General features: G+C 32.5%; 1 protein-coding gene and 1 long non-coding RNA gene across 2 annotated transcripts; both read right to left on the bottom strand.

Annotated features, from left to right (window-relative positions):
• Positions 1-4,065: 4,065 nt before the first annotated feature.
• LOC147508170 (uncharacterized) lies at positions 4,066-6,161 on the bottom strand. The gene is made up of 2 exons (XR_015216320.1): positions 6,052-6,161; positions 4,066-4,585 (listed from the first exon to the last, which is right to left on the bottom strand). It is a non-coding gene; the product is annotated as an uncharacterized LOC147508170 (long non-coding RNA).
• A 9,378-nt stretch (positions 6,162-15,539) lies between these two features.
• LOC147508169 (uncharacterized) lies at positions 15,540-21,438 on the bottom strand. Its single transcript, XM_086600734.1, has 5 exons — positions 20,772-21,438; positions 17,274-17,310; positions 16,865-17,101; positions 16,732-16,779; positions 15,540-16,192 (listed from the first exon to the last, which is right to left on the bottom strand). The coding sequence occupies exons 1-5, from the start codon at positions 21,068-21,070 to the stop codon at positions 15,932-15,934; spliced, it is 882 nt and encodes a 293-aa protein (XP_086456860.1). The 5' UTR covers positions 21,071-21,438; the 3' UTR covers positions 15,540-15,931.
• Between the last annotated feature and the right edge of the window lie 543 nt (positions 21,439-21,981).

The following is a 21,981-nucleotide window of genomic DNA, read 5'->3' as shown; positions in this document are numbered from 1 at the left end:
TTCGCAGGTTGTAATGGACAATGATGTCAATATAGACACTTTAGTGCTTGAAGTTTAATGTTATTTGCAAAGTAGAAATGATAGTGTGTTATTCACAACGTTGCAAGAGCGAAATTGTAAGAACTTCAAAAGATAAAGAGCTTCAATGAAATAGAAGATGTGCAAGTGCACTTCAATGAAGTGGATAGAAGTAGATGATGAAAGGTCATCATGGGCATCTACTTTAGATAACCGACTCTTTGAGGAGTTAATACAAGATCGAGAAGGAAATTAAAAAGTTGTTTGGATATAAGTGCCAACTTTACAAAGCTAGGTTAAGAATGATATATTATTTGTAAATATCTTATGTAACATGTTGAGTTAACTCCAACACACCACTTAAGATACAAAGGAGGATGTACACTAGAAGTCAATTTCTTTGATTTAATAAAAGTTTGATGGTTCTTACTTGCCCAATCTACTTAATGATTACATTATCCAATACATAAAAGTTAGCCAATCATATATGAAAACGGATATTATATGTAGGAAAGTTGTTGAAATAATGGTACTATCCTCTACACCAAGTCACCAACTAAATTTAGATTTTTTCAGATTCCAATTCGAAACTACGTCTACATTTAACCATAATTACATGTCAAGTTCACTAAGCTGAGAAGCATTAGTACATTCTTTTTGAATCGATCTTTTTATTCACAAAGTTGAGGTTCATTGGTTTGAAGATGATAAATTCAAGTATAACAAGCCCAGCCAACTGTGGGCTAATTATTTATTTGAAACCGATTAATGTTGATTGTCAAAGAGAGACTATTGTCTTTCAAAAATACAATGAAATATAAAGAAAGGTAATCTAATTTACACAAGTGAAATTGTTTAAAATTTTGTTCTTTAACTTCTTTTCAATACACGCTATGTTTAATTACAAATTATTGCAAATTTTCTTACAACAAAAAATTGTTTTATTTAGGGGCATTTGTTCAGCTTTCAGTGAACGGGTATGACATCTAAAAGCCCATTGATACAAAAAAAGTCTTTTAGTCTAAGAAATTATTGGCGCTGGGAACTTTGATCCAATTAATTTATTGTCTGAGTTTCAATATAGTTTGGAAGTAAGATTTTTGATACATAATAATAAAATAAAATAAAAAATTATATAAAAACGGTCCCCATTCGTTGAACGGGTCCAAAAATCTAGTGTCTTTAAATGGAGGGGTTATGGGGATATATATTATAAAAACACGTAAATAAACTCAAAATTGTTAGGACATTTATAAAATTTAAATTAGGCTATTTTTTTGTAGATAGGATCTCATAACTATTCTAAACATTGTCACAAATAATCAAAAAATTCAAAAATTTATAAACTTGCCAAATATAGTATTAAAAATGGTGAAAATGAGCGGTCCACAATTAGCCAAAAATTTTAATTTGTTGACTACATTTGATAGGGTTATAAGTTTTGGATTTGAATAATGTTTTGTGTCAATGTTTAAAATAGTTGGAAGATCATATGTAGAAAAAATTAGTTAAGTCATAACAATCATGAGTTTGTTTACGTGTTTTTGTGATGTATGTCCCCCATCTTTAAATACTACCATCTAGTCTGGTTTAGTACTTATTCAAATCAAGAAAATTATGAATGCTGGGCGGGAAACAAGTACCTAAGGACAAAGAGCCCACCTACATGGCAACCGCGTATTGGATTGTTATTTCAGCAACCATTGTAAACTTCTTAACACATGCCCCCTCTACTAACCCCTGTGAACTCTCCGTTTTCATTTCCTTTTCTATTATTTTATTTAGTTTTTATTCCTTATTACATAAAAAAGAATGAAACAAATAACTCAAACCCATGATTCCACAAATTGAAATCTCATGTTATTTCTTCTCCTTTGAATTTCTATTAATATATATTTGAAAAATAGAAATAAAAATTGGTTGTAATGTCAAAATAGCCCGATTGCAACTATTTCCACCACTCGAACACCATCAATAGCTTCTCTTCATCAAATCCCATTGTTTATGTACCAATTTCATATTTTTAGACTTAATTTCTTATTTCTAAATTTTCCAATATATTCACAAACGAAAAGACAATATATCTAGTTAGGGTCAGGTTCAAGGGACATATATAGAAGACACATAAATTTACTCACGTTGAGAGCGAGCCTTCGATCTCGTCACAAATCAATGGTTGGAAAATTAAACAAACAAGTACCACTTAAAACTGGTTCTGTCCACTTAAACCGGTTTTTACTAAGAAACCAAACCGGTTTGGGATTAATATGTTTTCTCCACAAAATAATAACAACAGAGAAAAACTTCCTCCGTCTTTTCCACCAAGATCTTGGCATTTGAATTTTTTTTCTCACCCGTTTTCATTACTCTCCCTCTCCATGTGTTTTCTCAACCATCGAAAATGATTCTCCCAATCTTTTCTTTCTAAAAAATTGGTTGATTTCTAGGTTAATTACTACCCCACTTTTTTTGAGTCTTTTTTTTTTCTTGAAAACATTGATTATGTGAGTAGAACATATATTTTAGTGAATTTCACATCATTTTTTTTTGAATTTTGGTTTTTTGTTTTACAAATCGGCAATTCGATTGAATCATTTATTTATATAGAAAGTTCACTAAATTCGATCTTGAAAGGGAGAAGTAAGCTGTAAAAAACTCATCTTCAGGGAAGGGGATAATTGAAGATCGACTGTGGGATGATGAAGAAAAGTATTATGGGGTTTGGTGGAGAAAATTGTGGGTTTTTCTCTCTGGTAACTATTTTGTGTGGAAAACATATTAAACTGGTTCGGTTTCTTAGTAAAAACCGGTTCAAGTGGCCGGACATAACCAGTTTTAAGTGGTACTTGTTTGTTTCTTTTTCTAACTGTTGATTTGTGATGAGATCTAAGGCTCACAACGTGAGCGATCGAATTTATGTGTCTTCTATATATGTCCCTTGAACCCGCCCCATCTAGTTATCAATTTTTTATAGAACACTGCTAATTTAGTCGCAATAGGGGCGGTTAACTTTTTATTTGCTAATGGGAGCACGTCAAAGGTTTGAATAGGATGAGGTAAAACCCTCCCTAACAGATTGTATTACTGGTTTCCTGTTGTTGTGCTCTCGTTAATGCGTCGTTCATCCGTGAATATAATAGAAGTATCCCTGATTTTTACTTTTTTGGCTATTTAATTTTATTTGAGTGGAATATAAAGAAAATTAAAGGAAGAAAGGAAATGAAAACGGAGAGTTTATAGGGTTAGTAGATGGGGTACGTGTTAAGAAATTTACAACGGTTGCTTAGACCAACAATCCAGTACCCGGTTACTGTGTAGCTGGACTCAAGGACAAATTCAACTCAGTCGTAGTACATATATTCAAATTCAAGATACATATCCTACCTACATTAATATCTATTCTCCCAGGATGCTCATAGTGAGCCACATCAGCAAAGTTTTTAAAATAGTCCCTATTTGAAAAATAATTACTTGCCTTCTTACCAAACTAACCTTGAATTTGGCCTGCTCTCTAATTTAATATAAGTCAAAATTGTCTTTTTATGTGTTATGTTAAAACAAAAAACAAAGCTACACCATTATTTCATTATTTCAAATATACGCATGGGATGAAAAAAAAAAACAAATTCTATTGGATATGGATATGGATTAGTTAATAGATATGGATATGGATTAGTTAATAGATATGGATATGGAGTTAATGGATCATGATATGTACATTAATATCTATTCTCCCAGGATGCTCATAGTGAGCCACATCAGCAAAAAATTTAAAATAGTCCCTATTTGAAAAATAATTACTTGCCTTCTTACCAAACTAACCCTGAATTTGGCCTGCTCTCTAATTTAATATAAATCAAAATTGTATTTTCATGTGTTATGTTAAAACAAAAAACAAAGCTACACCATTATTTCATTATTTCAAATGTACGCATGGGATGGAAAAAAAACAAATTCTATTGGATATGGATATGGATTAGTTAATAGATATGGATATAGAGTTAATGGATCATGATATGTATTAGTTATTGGATATGGATTAGTTAATAGATATGGATATAGAGTTAATGGATCAACAACAGAATTCTTATGCTACACAACTGCCTGTCATATTAAAATCTAAAACCCTTTCCTTCTCTATTTCTCACACTCCAATCAAAATCTCCTCTAACAATCGAGCTGGTAAGCCAAATTTCATAATCAGAGATTCCACTGCTTCACTTATAACCTTATGTAGTTCTATGGCAGATTTTGGGGCATTGCGGGGACAAGCTACCTCATCTTTAACGATCACACCACCCATCACACATAGATTATTCAATGTTGTTCACTCATAACCTTCTGTAGTTATGTGGCAGATTTTGGAGCATTGTGGGCACAAGCTACCTCATCTTTAACGATCACACCACCCAGCAGACATAGATTATTCAATGTTGTTTCACAAGTGTAATCATACGCTACCTCATCTTTAATGATCACACCACCCAATAGACATGGATTATTCAATGTTGTTCACTCATAACCTTATGTAGTTCTATGGCAGATTCTCCAAACAGTTGTGAATAGCCTATAAGAGATAAGTTGAAACAGGTGAAAAGGCCAAGCTATGGAAAATATGGACACATGTATCTCACTAAATTTGCAATTCTGCAACAATGTGAATATCGCGCTCGGATGCTACAGGAAAAACAACACTCCAAACACATGTGAATTGCCTATTGAAAAGGTCCAATCTAAGGTAAATATACATCCATGGATATTACTAAACCTCGGGCAAGAGCAAGAGTTGATTCTTCCCATGCATGGCTATGTTATCAAGAAAAAGGAAGCTTTAGTTCTTCTTCAGGCTCAAATGGCTGAAAATGGGGCTGCTATAAGTAAGGATGAAGAAACTGAACTGGAATTAAGAGAGTACCTTGCTTCTTTAAATTCCAAACTTGAGAAGGAAAATTTAAGAAAATAGTCGGAGAAGGTTTTATTTATGATTGAAAATTTGGATAAAACAAGCATTTTAGCACAAAAAAACTAGCACTTTGATTGTAAAGCTACTGAATTGCTCAAAGCTGAAGAGGAGAGAACCAGGCTGTATTCAGAGATGAAGCAGTACAAAGAAAAGCTTAGTTTCGTGTTAAAGGAAATCGAAAATCGTAAGAGGAAATCAAAGAAGTTTGAGGCTGATGTTGAAGCAGTTGAAGGTGTTATATTGACTGGTACACAGTCTGTGAAGGAGATGGAACTCACATATCAGACTGTTATTTGGTATCGAAGAGAGAGAAGTTATGAAAGAAATGCCAGAGAGTGGGATAGATGAAGTGCAAAAGCTAATTGTTGAATATCATAAGTGTGTCTTCGAATCAGATTTGAAGGACCGTGAAATACAGATACTGGAACAAGAAGTGCAGAGTGAGAGTAACAACCTTGAGGAACTAAAGCCAAACATGGTTACTGCAAACCAAAATAAGGCTAAAGTACTGGATAACACAAGGAGCTTTTTTAATGCTAATGACGAAAACGAGTCGTGGTCTATATCTGAGAAACTTGAAGAAGTTCTTCAAGAGGCTCGAATGTCTGTTTTGGAAGCGGAGTCAACTAACCCCTATATTAGGATTATTAAGAATGGGGTTTACAGGATGAAAAATGAAGAGTCAACTCCCTAATTTTGCCTCTTTTAGTTTTCTTAACAAACTAAATTATTTTGCATGACAACGAAAGTGTATATTGAAGCATAATAATTAGAAGGTATCCTGCATAAGAACTTGACACAACTACACAATGGCACAATACTACCGTTTAAATGAAATTTTCACAGATCATGCTGAATAATAATATGTTTCTGACTTTCTAATGACACATTTAAATAGTACTTCCAACTAAAATATAACTCTAATTTGTAAAGATAATGGGGGTTATTTGGTGCTTTAAGCATTAAAAATAAAACAAAAAAAAAGGAGGTTGTTGTCTTGTTGATGACTATCTTATGCTTAGTGACACTATTTGTATATAAACAAAAACAGCATCACACAAACACCTTACCTTGGGATTTGAAATTGAAGAGTGGAGGAAGAGGTCGACAATTAGGGAGGCGGGTATTTGGGCCTCTCAACTCATCAAAGAAAGGGTGGATGCAAGCTTCCAACTGCCACCATAAATTATAGATAGTCAACTTTGTGAATCAACAACATCATGGCACGTGTCTCATAGAAATAAACTTACAGCAGTGCAATGGAGATTAGGAGAGTACTGGAGGAATATGGAGACCAAGTCTACAGCTTCTGGAGGTAGACGCTTTTGGAAAACCTGGTCAAACAAGAAAGAATTTGCAGTTAATCTTTAATTCAAGAGGTGAACCTTTTTCTTCTAGTAGATTCTAGCCATAGAATAAAATGTTGTGTTTTGACGACCTAACACTGACCAAAATATTGGATGTGTCCAAAACCGGGATAGATTGAAGATGCAGTAAATAAAAAGATAAAAAATGGGTGATAAGATAGCCGAAGGTTTTTTACTCAAAACATTGTCAATCACATTTCAATGTGTACACGTGCTATCTTCTCTTACATATGCAAAACAAGTGGTGATAAAAAACGACCAGCCTATTAAAATTAAATATAAATTGAATAACATAAAAAGCCCAATTAAAAGTAACATAACCCCATAATAGTTTTAAAAAATAGCAGGCCCGACCACTGGTCGGGCTGCATGGCTAGTTTTGTATGGAAGTTGTAAAATGCCCTACACAAATTTTGCTTGAAAATATATAATTGTTTGATAATTGGTTTGACAGCCATGGGCCCTTGGTTTAAAATTGCTGCAAAATGAAAACAATAGGGAAGTTCATCCCAAAAGATTTTTTTGCTAAGCTTAATGTTTTTTTTTAAAAAATGATATTAACACGAGTTTGATGACCAAAATAAGGGTGATCTTAGACACACCCATAAAACCACTCATACCCCATAACTAACTATAATTTTTGTCATATCCCAGTAACCGCCTCAATCTAATAATATCTCCCAAATTCATTTGAGGTATTTTCAATAAGGAACCAAAAAAAAAACAAAAATACGGTCTTGTAATATTGCACTTCAGAATTTAAAATTATTGGTTATTGATTGAGACTTAGGTTGGACAAAAAACGTGGGTATTTGTACTTATCCATTGTAGTAAGCCAAAATATAATAATTTTCTGAGTTCTCCCATTCATCAAAATTTGATTTTTTTTTTCTTAAATTTTGATTTTTTTTTGTTTTTTCATCTTTATTACTTTGGTATAGTTGATTCATGCTCATGCTTATTGGTCAGAAAAATGTTGCTAAAGAGCGAGATAAGTTATTGGAAAAAAATTCAAGAACATTTTTTTTTTTGAAAAAAATTCAATAACATTTTTTTTTTTTTGAATAAAGAAGAATAAGTAAAAGACTTGTTTTGTCTTGGATACGCTTAATAAAAAAAAAAAATAGGAACTTAAATGTGTCTAAAATAATTTTATTTATTTATTTTAAAATTGGAGTACATAAGTGTTTTTATGGATGTGTCCAAAATCACCCCAAAATAAAAGTAAAATCAACTAATTTTGAGAATTATCTTATACGCCTTCTAACACCGAAAATTTGCTCATATATAGTGAATATATGGAAATTTCGTCAAAACTTTAGCTACCACTTCCAAACTACAAGTACTCAAATGGAAATGGAATGACAGCCACGTCGTTGCTTTGGAGTCAACTTTATATGAAGTGATGAGGCATGCATGACCACCTTATTCACTCCTCAAAGCCCATCTACTATCTATATACTAAAACAGAGACTTTTAAAGGAGGATTTTCTCTCTCCTATGTGGTACTCTTTTAGCTTTTCTATCCTATGTGGCACATAATATGAAAGATAGTATTTTCTAATATCTTCAATCCCTATCTTCTTGTATCTTTGGAGAGTTTGGGTGTATTTCTAATTATATTTGGAATTTGAGTGTATTTTCATTATATATTTGATCAAATAAAAAAAAAATTTTCAAATAGGTGATTTGTAGAATGTAATTTCATATTACGAATCAAACACTTTTATTGTTCTAATTTTTATATATTTGATCAAATAAAAAAAATTGCTAAAAAATAGGTGATTTGTAGAAACTAATTTCATATTACAAATCATATAATTTTAGTGTCTATGAGACTATGATAAATCACCGACTTATTTCGAATATATCCTTAACACGTAACAATTATACAAAAAATAACATCATAAAATATATAATAGAAAATGAAAAAAAAAATAATAACGACAAAGCAATAATAACATATTTTAAAATATGTATAATATTGAATGAAACTAACGTAAAAAACAATTAATGGGGAACCAAAACTTGCAAATGTATCGAACTAACCTCAAATAATATTTAACGAAAATCCCTGCAAATATAAGCATTAAACTAATCTTAAAAAATAATTAATAGAAAATCGAATATGGATACAACTACATTAAACTAATCTCAAAAGAATAATTAGTTCAAAACTTGGATGTAAATACATCAAACTAACATTAAAAATAATTGTTCATCTGCAAATCATTGAGCTAACCCTCAAAGATTAAATTAACAAAATGAAACTGAATACAATATTGAACTAATCTCAAAGAAAAATTAATTATAAATTGGAAACATAATGCAAATCACGTAGAACTAATCTTAAAAAAATAATTAACGGAAAATCGGAAACTATATGCAAATACAACTTTATCAAATAATAAATGAGAAATCAAAAACTGGATTCAAATATATTAAATTAATCTCTAATAATAAACAAATAAAAAACTGGATGCAAATGCATCGAACTAACCTTATAATTTGTTTATTGGAAATTTGATGCAAATATATTAAACTAACCAAAAAGAATAATTAATGAGAAATCAAAAACTGGATGCAGTGGCATTGAATTGATCTCAAAAAAAATAAATAACGATAATTGGAAATTGGATGCAAGCTGCATTAAACTAACCTCAAAATATAAATAACCCAAACTAGATGCAAATCATTGAACTAACCTCAAAACATAGTTGGATTATATGTTGTAATGTCTCGAAAATATAGTTTTGTATTTAAAATGGTGTTTATCTTATCTCTTTCCATTATTTAAGTTTTATATATTTTAATTAGCCTTATTAGGCAATCTCACAAAACATCAATCAAACTTCTATTATTAAACAACAAAATGAAGTCAAGGGTTTTATCAAATGTGAATTTTTTTTATTTTTAATGGAGAGTGAGGTTTTCATTGGATAAGAAATTTGGTTTAGTGATTAATGTAATATTAATATATAATAGTTATGCATATTTGCAAATATTTTTCAGAATAATTAATATAACAACACACACGTTTGTAGATAATCTTTGAAGATCGATTCCACATAGTGAGTCATGCCTAATTTAAATAATAATTCAGAAATCGAAAACTGAATAATCTTCTATGATCCCACATAGTAAATTAAGCATAATTTATTTTTATGTCATGTTTTAATGGTCTGGATCAGCAGTATTACACACTACATTAGATAATTATAAGGAAATCATTCAAATACATAACTGAAAAAGAGTAATTAACGAGAAATTGGAAACTTTATTTTGCATTAAACTAACGACAGAGAATAATTAACGGAATTTAGAAATTGGATGCAAATCTTTGAAAAATATTTAACGAAAAAATCGAAATGGTATGCAAATACATCAAACAAACCTCAAATAATAATTAATGGGAAACCAAAAAACTTGATGCAAATGCATCTTAACTCAAAAATAAAAAAAACCGAATGCAACCGCATTGAACTAACCTCATAGAATAATTGGTGGGAAATTGGAAACTAAATGCAAATGCATTGAAATAACTTCAAAGAATAGTTAACGGAAATCGTTGGATATAATTGTATCGAACTAACCTCAAAGCATAAATAATCGAAAACTAGATGCAAATGCATTGAACTAACCTTAAAGAGTTATTAACGGAAAATTGGAACCGGATCCAAATGCAATGAAGTAATTTCAAAGACTAATTAACTAAACATTGAAAAATGGATGAAACCGTTGAAACTAACTTAAATGAATAATTAATGAAATTATAAATTTGATGTAACTAAATTGAACTAACCTCAAAATAATTAACGGAAATCGAAACTTGATGCAAATGCATTGAACTAATCTCAAAACAATTAACATAAAATCGAAATCGGATGCAATTGCATTGAACTAACCTCAAAGAATAATTAACGGAAAACCAAAACTGGATGCAATCAAGATTAAACTAAAATCAGAGATTAACTAACGGGAAATCAAAAATTGGATGCAAATGCATTGAAATAACCTCAAAAAATAGTTAACTAGAAATCGGAAGTCGGATGTAACTGCATCACACTGACCTCAAAGCATAAATGTCGATTTTTTTAGCCTTCTCACATGAGTAATTACGAGTAATTAGGAACCCAAAATGAAAGTGAGTTTATAAAAACAGGCTATTACATGTATGCAAACTGTATAGAAATTGTAAATTATCGAACTAACCTAGAAAAACAATTAACGGAAAATCATAAACTGGATGCAAATGTATTAAACTAACATCAAAGAATAATTAATGGGAGATTGGAACATAGATGTAAATACAATGAACTAATCTCAAAGACTAATTAATGAAACATCGAAAATTGGATGCAACTGTACTGAATTAACCTTAATGAATAACTAACAGGAAATCATAAAGTGGATACAATTGCACTGAATTAACCTCAAATAATAATTAACATAAAATTGGAAACTTGATGCAACTGCATTAAACTAGCCTTAAAGAATAATTAATGAAAAATTAGAAACTGGATGCAACGTACTACATTAAACTAATCTCAAAGAATATATAATTAATGGAAAATAAAAAACTTGATGCAAATGCATTGAACTAATAACCCTAAAATATATTTGTATTATATGTAGGGAGAATAAATGTCTCGACAAATATAGTTTTGCATTTTAAATAGTATTTATTATAATTTTTTTATTCAAGCAGTTTCAATATTATTTTGGCCACATTGGACATTCTCACAAAACTTTAATCAAACTTATATTATTAAACCTAACAATAAAAAGAAGTCGATGAGTTTTATCAAGGTTTGCGCTTCCTTTTATAGAGAGTGGTGCAAGAAATTTAAATGAGTAATTAATATAATTTTCATTTTTCATAGCTATGCATAGTTGCTAATATTTTTTAGAATAATTTAATATAATGACACCCATTCATAGGACACGTTCATATGATAAATCTTTTCAAATGGGAATAGTGTATTTTTTGATGATATGGAAATAATCAATCTGTTTTAGTGATTTGTACACATTATTACGTAAATTTGACGGTGATGATTTACATAAATCACCATAAATCTAATAAAACTATTATACAAGCTAGATTGAGTTTAAGATAATTCTATTTGAAAAATTACGGATTAATATTCTAAACCACAAAGTGAAGATGCTATCTCAATTTAATCCCTTAGTTTCCAAGTACTTATGCACCATAATCACGCTATTTTCAATAAAAATATATTATGATTCAAAATTTGCCGTTAAATCACTATAAATCTAAGAAAACTATTATACAAGCTAGATCGAGTTTAAGATAATTCTATTTAAAAATTACGGATTAATATCCTAAATCACAAAGTGAATAAGATATCTCAATTTGATCATTTAGTTTCTAAGTACTTATGTACTATAATCATATTCCATTAACGATTTTGATTTATTTTCAATAAAAATATATTCTCGATTCAAAATTTGTAAACATTTTGTAAAGCCTTTTCAGCACACAAAATATTTAATAGATTCCGGGCATATGCCCGGGTCCAAAATCTAGTTCTCTATCTAATTAATCAATAGATTAGCTCTGCACCGTCTTTGTTTTGTATCATTCAGGGCCTTTATTACTTTCATCTTCTAATCTTCTTGTATATATGGGATATTATGGATCAATAATTATTCGGAAACAAATGGGATATTATGGATCAATAATTATTCGGAAACAAAATGTTTTCATCTTTTGCATGCAAACCTATATATGGCCCACGCTTTCATATGTTGAAGTACAAGAGGTATTCTAAGTATACATGTAAACTGAATCTTCACTATATGTTGTACATTATTCTTTTTGTATAGTAATTTGGTGTTTGATATTATGTACACAATAACCAACCTTTGCTTTTTGTAGAGCCTCATACACATGACATCCCTCTGGTGTGACTTAAAGGGAGGAAAAGAACGTGTACATCACTTACTACCATTTAGTTTATATCTCAAAAGTCTACCTAATGTTCATCTTCCATCAAGATAAACAATGACTCAATATAATACATTTAACGTAGCTTCTCATAAGCTTCACTCATATGAATTATGAACACTTCATACTTAATGCTTCTAATTAAACATATAAAAATCTCAAATTTATATTTGTTTATGTTTATTAATAGTTAACCATGTGCACTTATCAACCTAGTGTATGCATATTGTCTTTTTCTTTGGTGTAGCTAGCTGGATGGAAGAGAGAACCCAAGACAGAGTCTTCTAGATAAATCTTCATAAATAAACAAGTAGATTTTATTTCTGGATTGTTTTATTATTTTAACTCACCCACCAAAGTAAATTGCATCATCAAGGTTGTCATAGCCTTATCTGAAATTATTGGATTTATTTTCTCTTTCATTGTAGTGTAACTGTGTATGCTACACTTTATCAAAAAAAAAAACTTTGTAAGCTACATCTCTGTTTTATAGTTCAGGCAATTTCCTATATCTGTCTTGCGTCGTTTATATGTCTTATGGTCTGCAGTTCTTTGGAAATATTCACTGTCTAGAAAAGTACATTACATTTGACGGTTACATGTTTTGAAGTTTTTCTCTCTCTCTCCTTTTTTTTGCCGGTAATATCTATCAACTTGGGTCACCAATGCAGGAATTTACAAGGACGCGTACTTAGGGTGTATTTGTTAAATTTTAACTCATGGAAATGAAATGAAATAAAATAAAATAAAATTTGGAATGGAATGAAAAGAAATAATTTTAAATGGTATGTGTTTGGTAAAACCTGGAAAAAGAAAAGTCTTGGAGAAAGAAATAATCATGTTTGTTTACAAAAGCTACTGGAAAAAAGAATAATTGTATTATTGGGTACCATTAGTAGTAAGTTTCTATCTATTTATTTCTTTTCCACAAAATTTTTGGTTAGAAAACAAAACCTTTTTCATTTCCACGATTTTTGTTTAAATATGGAAAAAGTTCTTAAAATTCCAAACAAACACCTTAAAACTATTTATTATTTTCCTTTCCTTTCCATAGTGTTTCCATCATAACAAATACACCCTTAATTTTTTCATTTGAGTTTAAGTGGACTTTAACCAAAATCTTCCCATGGGTAGAGGATATTTAGTAATTAACTAGGCAGCTGTAAGTCGCATTATAAGTTTTTAACTAGTTTTTGATGGTTTTGTTTGATAATGATAAAATTCAGTAGTTAAACCAAGCCTTTGATATCATCTATATGTTTTTAAGGGCACTAGCTGATGGCCCATATTCCATGTCATGATGTTTCTACAATTCTATTTTATTAAGGACTAAGTCCAATAGCATCAATTGGCTAGCCAATTGTACAGTATCATGTCAAATTAGAAGTCCAACAGTTTATAAACCCAGTCGCAATTGTTGATTTTTAGGTGATTTTTGAATAGATCCTATAGTATTAATTGTACTTAACAAAATTGTACAAACTCTACAAACACTTGGATTACCTACCATTTGATGGGGCCTTTTGGGCCCTATGCTTTTTTATTTTGTTAGATAGAAGAGACAATTCTTGAGAAAAATAAGTTTGTGGTGTCCTAAATATTCAATGGTAGCAGTATCAGCTGATATTACTTCTGAATATTCCATGACTAGTTGATCAGTTGGCTCATAACTTCATATGCTATGCGGTATCAGAAACTAGAATTGAAGTGGTCAGTGGTTAAGCTTCAATAATTTCACCAGCCAACAAGTACAAAAAATCCGCGGAAAAAACAACAAAAAACAAACTTTAAGCTATATTAATAAAACACTTATGGCAAAATTTAAGCCTCCAAGGCTCCAACAGGCCCACGAATTTAGCTCTACGGACGGATTGGACGGTGATGAAACTATGAAACTAGTACATGTATTACAGGGGAATGATAAAATGTTTGCAACCTAATAATTTGGATAAAACAATCATATCATGGCACTGGCGTTCTTCATTCATGGCAGCGACCTTAAGAGCTTTTTCAAGAATGAAGAGCCAGATTTTGGAGATAGTTATACTTACATTAATCTCCTCAAAGGAGAATATGAAAAATAGAAAGGGTAAGCGGTTTATGTAAACTTGAAAATAGAGCCATTGATACACAGACAGTCACGAAATGATTCCAAGCGAAAATGAATTACAATATACCATTAGGGTCTTTTTAGAAGTTTTCTTTTTGGAATTAGAATTGAAAATAAAATTTCAAAACTTACGATTTCAAGTACTTAAAATTCCTGAATATATAGAAATTTACAATTTCTTAATTTTGGAGATTTGAGATTTCTATTCCAATAGATTACCAAACTTGATGACTCTTAATTTTTTATAAATATATTCTGAATTCCACCCTAAATTCCTGGTTGCCAAACACACTACTTCCTACTTAGAACTTTAGAAGAAGCCCTTCTTCATTCAGACTTTTTAGGCTCCTAGAGGATTGTTGCCAACTGTGTCTACAGACTCAACACGCACCATAAAATACCATGAATTATGATCTCATAAAAGGGTATATATGAGGGAAACAGCGGTCACAAATCTTTTTAGTTAACAGATTGGCGAATTTATATACTACTATATAGCAATACTCCAAAAGACAAGATGTTCGCTTCAGACCGTTGTGAACACGAAACAAAATATGTTGTTAACAGTCGAGTCATAGGGGGGCCCAGATGATCATATTAAACTTTATATTATTTTCAATGCTTGGACAAAAAGTTGTAATGAAAGCTGCTTAAGAATAAGATAATTGTGTTCACATACGCACACATACACGTAATTATCTCAAGCTTATATATCTGCGGCAAGAATTGCAATAAATTAGGGGGCGGTATTGACACCCCATAAAATGGGACTACTACCCTTTAAATGATATAAAATCACCAAATAAGATGCGTCAAAACATTATATAACATCCAAAAAGAGTGCCAGTCTTATTTTATTTATGGGGTGCCAATACCGCGGCCCATAAATTAAGAAATTAAGAAGAGAGAAACCTTAGATTGCTGGTTTACAATTCAATGACGAGATGCAAAAACAGTGGAGAATGTTTATACTTTAGCCCATACAACAATGGGTGGAGTCTACTGGCTTATGATGTTATCCACCTTTGAGCTAATCTGGCAGTTAATAGATGGACTCTGTATGTTTTCATATTCAAACAAGGGCAATTTACAAGTAGTCAGAATCAAGAGTTTGAATAACTTGTCTTGAATAATACATGCGAAGATCATATATTTGATTTTGATTTTTGAGATTTTACAGTGAGACAAATACATTACAACAAGATTCAAGACTCTGGACCACATTATCAGGGATGCAGGTATACAGAACTATTTTGCTGAGCACACATCCTGCTGTATGAGCATCCCACGGAACCTTGTAACTGGAGTTCGAACATGACATGGATCAATCATCTAAGCATGATCTCATCAGTTCTCTTGGACACATACATCCAAAGCCTGGCGTCTGGATGCCAAGGCGGTGAAGCAAGCACACACAGGTTCACTTCCATGAGAGATGACCCACTCTGCAGAGAGTACTTGCCTAAGGAAACTGTCACTCCAATTTAAGTGTATCAAGCCACTTATCGCTTGCCGAATCTCAAGCATTTGTTATGTTTTTCTTCTGTCATGGTTGAGTTTGGAGGGGGGTTTTGCTTTGATTGTTTCACAAGAGAGAGCTTCTCCATCGCATTTATAAACTTGCGCAAGTGCTTAATATATTCAGGATAAGTCTCCAGGTTACAGTGTCCTCCACCCTTGATCCACAAGGGATCATATTTTTCTTTGGAAAGTTCCCACAAGCGCTTGCCATGGGACCAATCAACAATGTCATCATTTGTTCCCTGTAGAGGATACATTGCAGCTAAGCAATTAAGCATCATCAAAAACAACAAAACTACACTGATGCTACAAGAGACTCGTTGCAAGTATCCTTCAACCAAAACCAAAGAAACAAAACAAACAAAATGCAGAGAAAGAGCTCAACACGTCAATAGATATTGTGATAACTATGGTAAAAGGTGAAGTTCAGAAAGCAAACAAATCGAGATATAATTACGTCATCCCGAACCAACAGGTCAGCAGCATAAAAAAAATTCTAGATATTTTTTTAATCATTATTGTTTTCTTTTTGCTTTATTATTATTATTTTTTTATTTTTATTTTTTTTGGGGGGGTGGGGTTTAATACTGAGGATAAAGTACAGTAGCATCATGTCCAGTAAAACAATGGAATGTCATGAGGTATCATACCAACAAAATTGCATGAAAAGGGAAAGAGTTTCCATTTAGTGAAAAGCTGAAGCAGAGAACAAGTGCTACAGGGTTTATCATTTAACACTATAAAAGTGCATACAATGCTAATGAAATAAATAGGGTCTTACATGTATAACAAGAACCGTGCAGCTGACATTTCGAATTTTGTCAATGTTCTGCAGAAAATGAACAGCAATTACTGACCATATAGGAAAATATCCAACCAACAGAGGAAACAGCAAAAATTTGGCTAAGACTTACTTTATAAATGTCAAACCAGAATGTCATCTTGACAGGATACAAAACCCGTATGCCTGAAAGGATTGCACTATGCAGAATAACAGCTCTCAGCCTCTGTAGCTTTGCAGCCAAGTGCAACGTCGGCCCACTACCAACAGATTGTCCATAAAGAATAATATCTTCTTGCTTGATTCCATACTCTCCCTTCAAGCAATTATGTACCGCTTCAATGTCGTAGTATGTGTTGAACTCAGACGGCTGTCACCATTATCAAGAACATTATTATCCTGAACAGATGTGTGGAAAGATAGAATAGAGAATATTTTTTTCCTCGCAATTTTTTTTACTAAGAGAGGATGTCAAAGTTTATACTGCATTTCCAAAACCCAAAGGAACACAACATCAAGTCCTGGCCATATGAACAATTTACCTTTCCAGACGATGCTCCATATCCTGAGTAATCATAGCTGCAGTAAAACCAAAGATGTATCATCAATAACAAAAGAAAGCTGGGTCAGTGAAACAATCAGGCAGTCACTTGAAGAATTTCTATGTTCAACTAATTACATGAGCCTCGAGTAAATAAAAGAGGTCTCTCAAGTTCAGGACATAGAGAAAATGTGACATTGGGCCTTGCTTGGTTCACCGGAAAAATTTATAGGCTGCAAAATTTGAAAGAACTGTTTAGTACACTACGAATAAATTTAAACACAACAAAGACAATAGAGGGCATTACATTTTGGAAATTTCATGGCTTCTCATCACCTTCCCGAGTTTTTGATGGTGTCCCTTTCCACCACTTAATAAACCCCTTAGTAACACACTTATGCACCCCGCAATTTTTATTCAGTTAGCCAAACAGAGCCAATCTTTCCAAAAGTCTCAACTCTCATATTTATTAGTAGTATTATTTTTTAATCTGCAAGTCAATCAGTCTCAATATATCTGCAGGACCCTGTCCCTACCATCCCTAATCTGTGCTTGCTGGAAATAGTGAGATCAAGCAAACTTCCAAATGGAATCAGCTTACTATTGCTACACTTCAAAACACAAACATAGTATGGCTGATGAACACTATGTGACCCAAGCCCGACATCAGCCTTACCCAGTATGGGCTACATCCCATGTTAACTATAATCATGACTATAGTGCCCAATGGGCATAGAAAATGGGCCATCAAGGCCGCCCATAAGACAGGTACTACTTCCATGAATTACACTTCAGGTGGATTGCTGAAAGAGATTCTTCCACAATCAAGGTTCAATGAACATGCATTGAGGCTTAAGCCTCAAGGCGCGCCTTAGAGCATCTTTAATGGTGAAAGCTGAAAATCAGCAAATTTTTTTATCAAACCAAACACCAAATCACTCCAACACCAAACATCTTCAGTCTAGAAATCAAAATTTCAGTAACAAATGACACTGCTTTTGAAAAACCGCACGGCCCAACACAAAGCCCAGAAGCCCACAGCCCACGCGGCTTTTGAAACACCGTGTGCTCCATACCATATATTCAAAGCAACACCACGTGATGAGGGAGTAGAAGACGAGGATGAAGACAAAAACCATGCGGTTTAACAAAAACCCCACGCTGCTTTTTAAACACCGCGCCATAGAAGCCCACAACAGCCGACATGCCCACACGGTGTTTGGAACACCACGCGGTTTTTGAAAAGCAAACCAAACACTAGAAGGGTTGGTGTTTGGGTTGCTGATTTTTTTGATGTTGATGATTGATTGGTGTACCACTAAAGATGGGTTTTAACTTTTAAGCAAATTTTCAAAAATTTGGTGTTTCCTTTATATATATTTTTACCTTTCAGACAAATTAAAACCCTCCTAACTTCTTTAAAGATTAAAAAATCATTATTAGATTATGTCTTTAGCAATAAAATACCTCATTCTATTAGATATCACAAACTTCCATCATCAAACCCAATTTTTTATCATTCTCTTTTCTTTTTAGATTTTCCATCGAGGCTCGCCTCAAGCCTCATGGAGGTAGAGTGCCTTGAGCCTTAGATGTGTCAATTTAAACACTATCCACAATGGGTTGTTAATAGAAGTTGAGAAAAAAGATCATTAATGAAAAACCCTAATCAATTCATTAGATTCCAACAAAACTCCAACGCCACCTAACTTGTGAGCCAAGACATCTCTATTCCTCAATATCTAAAACTATGATCCCCTTCTCTCCAAAGAACTATGTTTTTAAGAGACTTGACCCCGGCCAAACCCTGGATTTAGGCAGCCATTAAGGTCCATTTTCATCAGAAACCGCCACAACCACCCCCTTCCCTCTTTTGGGAGTGTCAAGCTATGAATCACAGCACAGATACTTCAGCAAAGGCAAAGAATCCGTACCAGACACCAATTATCTAATACATTTTATAATTTCAGACACCCTTGGGACACGTTTGGGATATGCCCGTGACATGCCCTTGTTTTTTTCGAGTTTTTAGTGCCATAAAAAATTAATACATAACAGGACCCCAATATAGAGAAAAAAAAATCAATCTGGAGTCTTCACAATAGAGAAATCAAAAGCATGACCATGCCTGGTTCACTACAAACTTCTGTACATATGAAGAAAACCTTCATAAATTAAACTTTAAGTTTAAGAAGAGTGAACTAGTTCAGACATCAATAACAATAGGGTAAGCAGGTGCCAAATCCCTCTCCCCGATAGTGTCCCCACTTAACCACCTTACGAGAGATGTCAGAAGACTGGTCAATCACTTATGAACCTAGGTTTTGGAAAAAAGCTTATCCAAAAATGTTTGAGAGTGGCAAAAGGGGGGGTTACTGTACGAATGGCTGGGAACCCCTTTTCTAAATAGGTAAACAAGAGATTAATATCAAAATATATTTTAATTAATTAATTAATAGAAAATAAAAGGGGGTTTACGTTCATACAACTTACAGATACAAGGAGAAAATTATAAAGCTTATGCACCCAAAATAATAGTCTCTTTCCCAAATCTCAAATCTCCTAAACAATGACAGGTATCCCTACACTTTATGTCCCACCTAGCTACAAATGACCAAATCTCACATCCCTATGCTCAACATAAATCTTTGACAGTAAGCAGAGAAGACCTTCTATCGACAAGATGACCTTTTGAATACCACAACAGTGTATTAGTGTACTACTATAAAATTCGCCTGTTGTGCTCAAACCAAATACCCCACAAAATAGCAAAACAGGCGAAACTCCATCTACTACTAATAATTTTCCCTCCAGCTTGTATTTAGACGTAAAGAAAATAACCTAAAACTGGGCACCTTGCAATTCGCAGCTCTTTTGGTACAGCAATCAAGGGCAAAATTTCAAACTTTTACACCCCACTCTAACATAACCAAATGGAAAATCTACCGAGACTAAGCATGATATCTCAAGCCCAAAATGGACATAAAGTCATAAAGGAACAGGAATGACGACATGCAGGCTCTTTAAGAGCAATTAAGATTTCAGAGCTACATAAACAAGACAAATTACCAAATGGAGATTCTACTAGCTACATCAATAAATTGCAGGGAAAAACAAGGGGCCAATCTGGAAAAAAATTGATGCCGAACATATTATTACATATGCAAGCAGTCACAAAGGCCAAGCATAATAATATTCCCAAAAAAAAACCAGCAAACAAACTAGAAACAAAATATAAAGGAGAGAACACAACACTCCCAATCTTACAAGCTCAAAGCACAAAAAACAAGAGAAACTATCATATGGGGACTAATAAAAGACTAAGAAACACAACAACAGCAACATGAAGAAGCCCAGAGGCAAAGGTGCAAGCAATCCACACTCAAAACTTCAAACACAAGACATATTACAATTACACCACTTAGACAAAATCAACCAATTTATTTAAAAGCTCAAAGTCACATAACTAACAAAAAAAAAAAAAAAGAGAGAAGAATACCTCATAATATTAACACGAAGATGTGCTCTAAGTTCAATAAAAAGCTCTTGCATCTGACCCAAATCAGCAGCGTTACCATGTGAATACAAAACAGTAAATCTTGCAAAAGGGTGTCTCCAAAACGTGGCAACAATCTTATTCCCACCTTTTGTATCCAACAAATGAACCTCCATATTCTTATCAGCTGTAACACCTGTAAACAATAGCTTCCCATTTTCTTCTCTACATACATCATATGTTGGTGGGTCTGGTGGAAAAAACGCAAATTTTGCAGCTACACCTGATGTTACATTGCCCATTATATTTACTTCCCCCCCTCCCAACAATTTTGCAACTCCCCTATTATAACTTCATTTCCTGTACACAAAACGAGGACCCAAATCTACAAACTGGATTCTTTCACTGCTTTTGATGGAAAAAAAATAGATCCGATTAACAAGGATGGTGAGCTGGAACTACTACTGGACAAATAAAGAGTTACAGAGAATTAACGGTTCAGATGTTTTTGTTAACAAGATGGACGGTTGATATATGGTCAAAGGCTGCATGGAAGATTAAAAAGAAAAAGTTTTGAGGACAGAGAAAAACATTCATTCACATTCCTTTATTTTTTATTTTGGCTTTGGGCTTTGTTTTGGCTGACGATGACGTTTTTCCTGTTTCGCCTGCATTTAGACAGGAGAAGAAGATGAATTTATTGAACCTCGTTTGTTCGTTGTAATTTCATTATTTGCCATTCCAATTGGAGGTATAGTTATAAAATATATTAGCGAGGGTTTTCATGGATATATTTTATCAACAAACTTAAAATGGTTAGATTATTTATAAGTTTTGGATAAGGCTAATTTTTTGTAGATATAATTTCATAATTATTCTATAAATATTGTCACAAATAATCAAAAAAATAAAAAAAAATAAAAAAATCTAAACTTGTCATATTTAGTGTTAAAAATATAGTTAACAATTTACAAAATTTAACTAATTATAGACAATTCATTTTCACCATTTTTAATACTATATTTGGCAAGTTTAGAATTTTTTTGATTATTTGTGATAATGTTTAGAATTAGAAAATCATATCTACAAAAAATTAACTCCTCCCAAAATATAAATACATAAATTAAAGGGCAGCAAAGACAAGTTGAGAAAGTTTAATAACCGATTTGAAGGATTAGGAAAGTTAGGTAGTTATGTGGCAAAGTGTTATTGG

Source organism: Coptis chinensis, chromosome 3 (genome assembly GCF_015680905.1).
Source record: "Coptis chinensis isolate HL-2020 chromosome 3, ASM1568090v1, whole genome shotgun sequence".
NCBI lineage: Eukaryota > Viridiplantae > Streptophyta > Magnoliopsida > Ranunculales > Ranunculaceae > Coptis > Coptis chinensis.
This window is presented reverse-complemented; position numbering and strand designations above follow the sequence as displayed.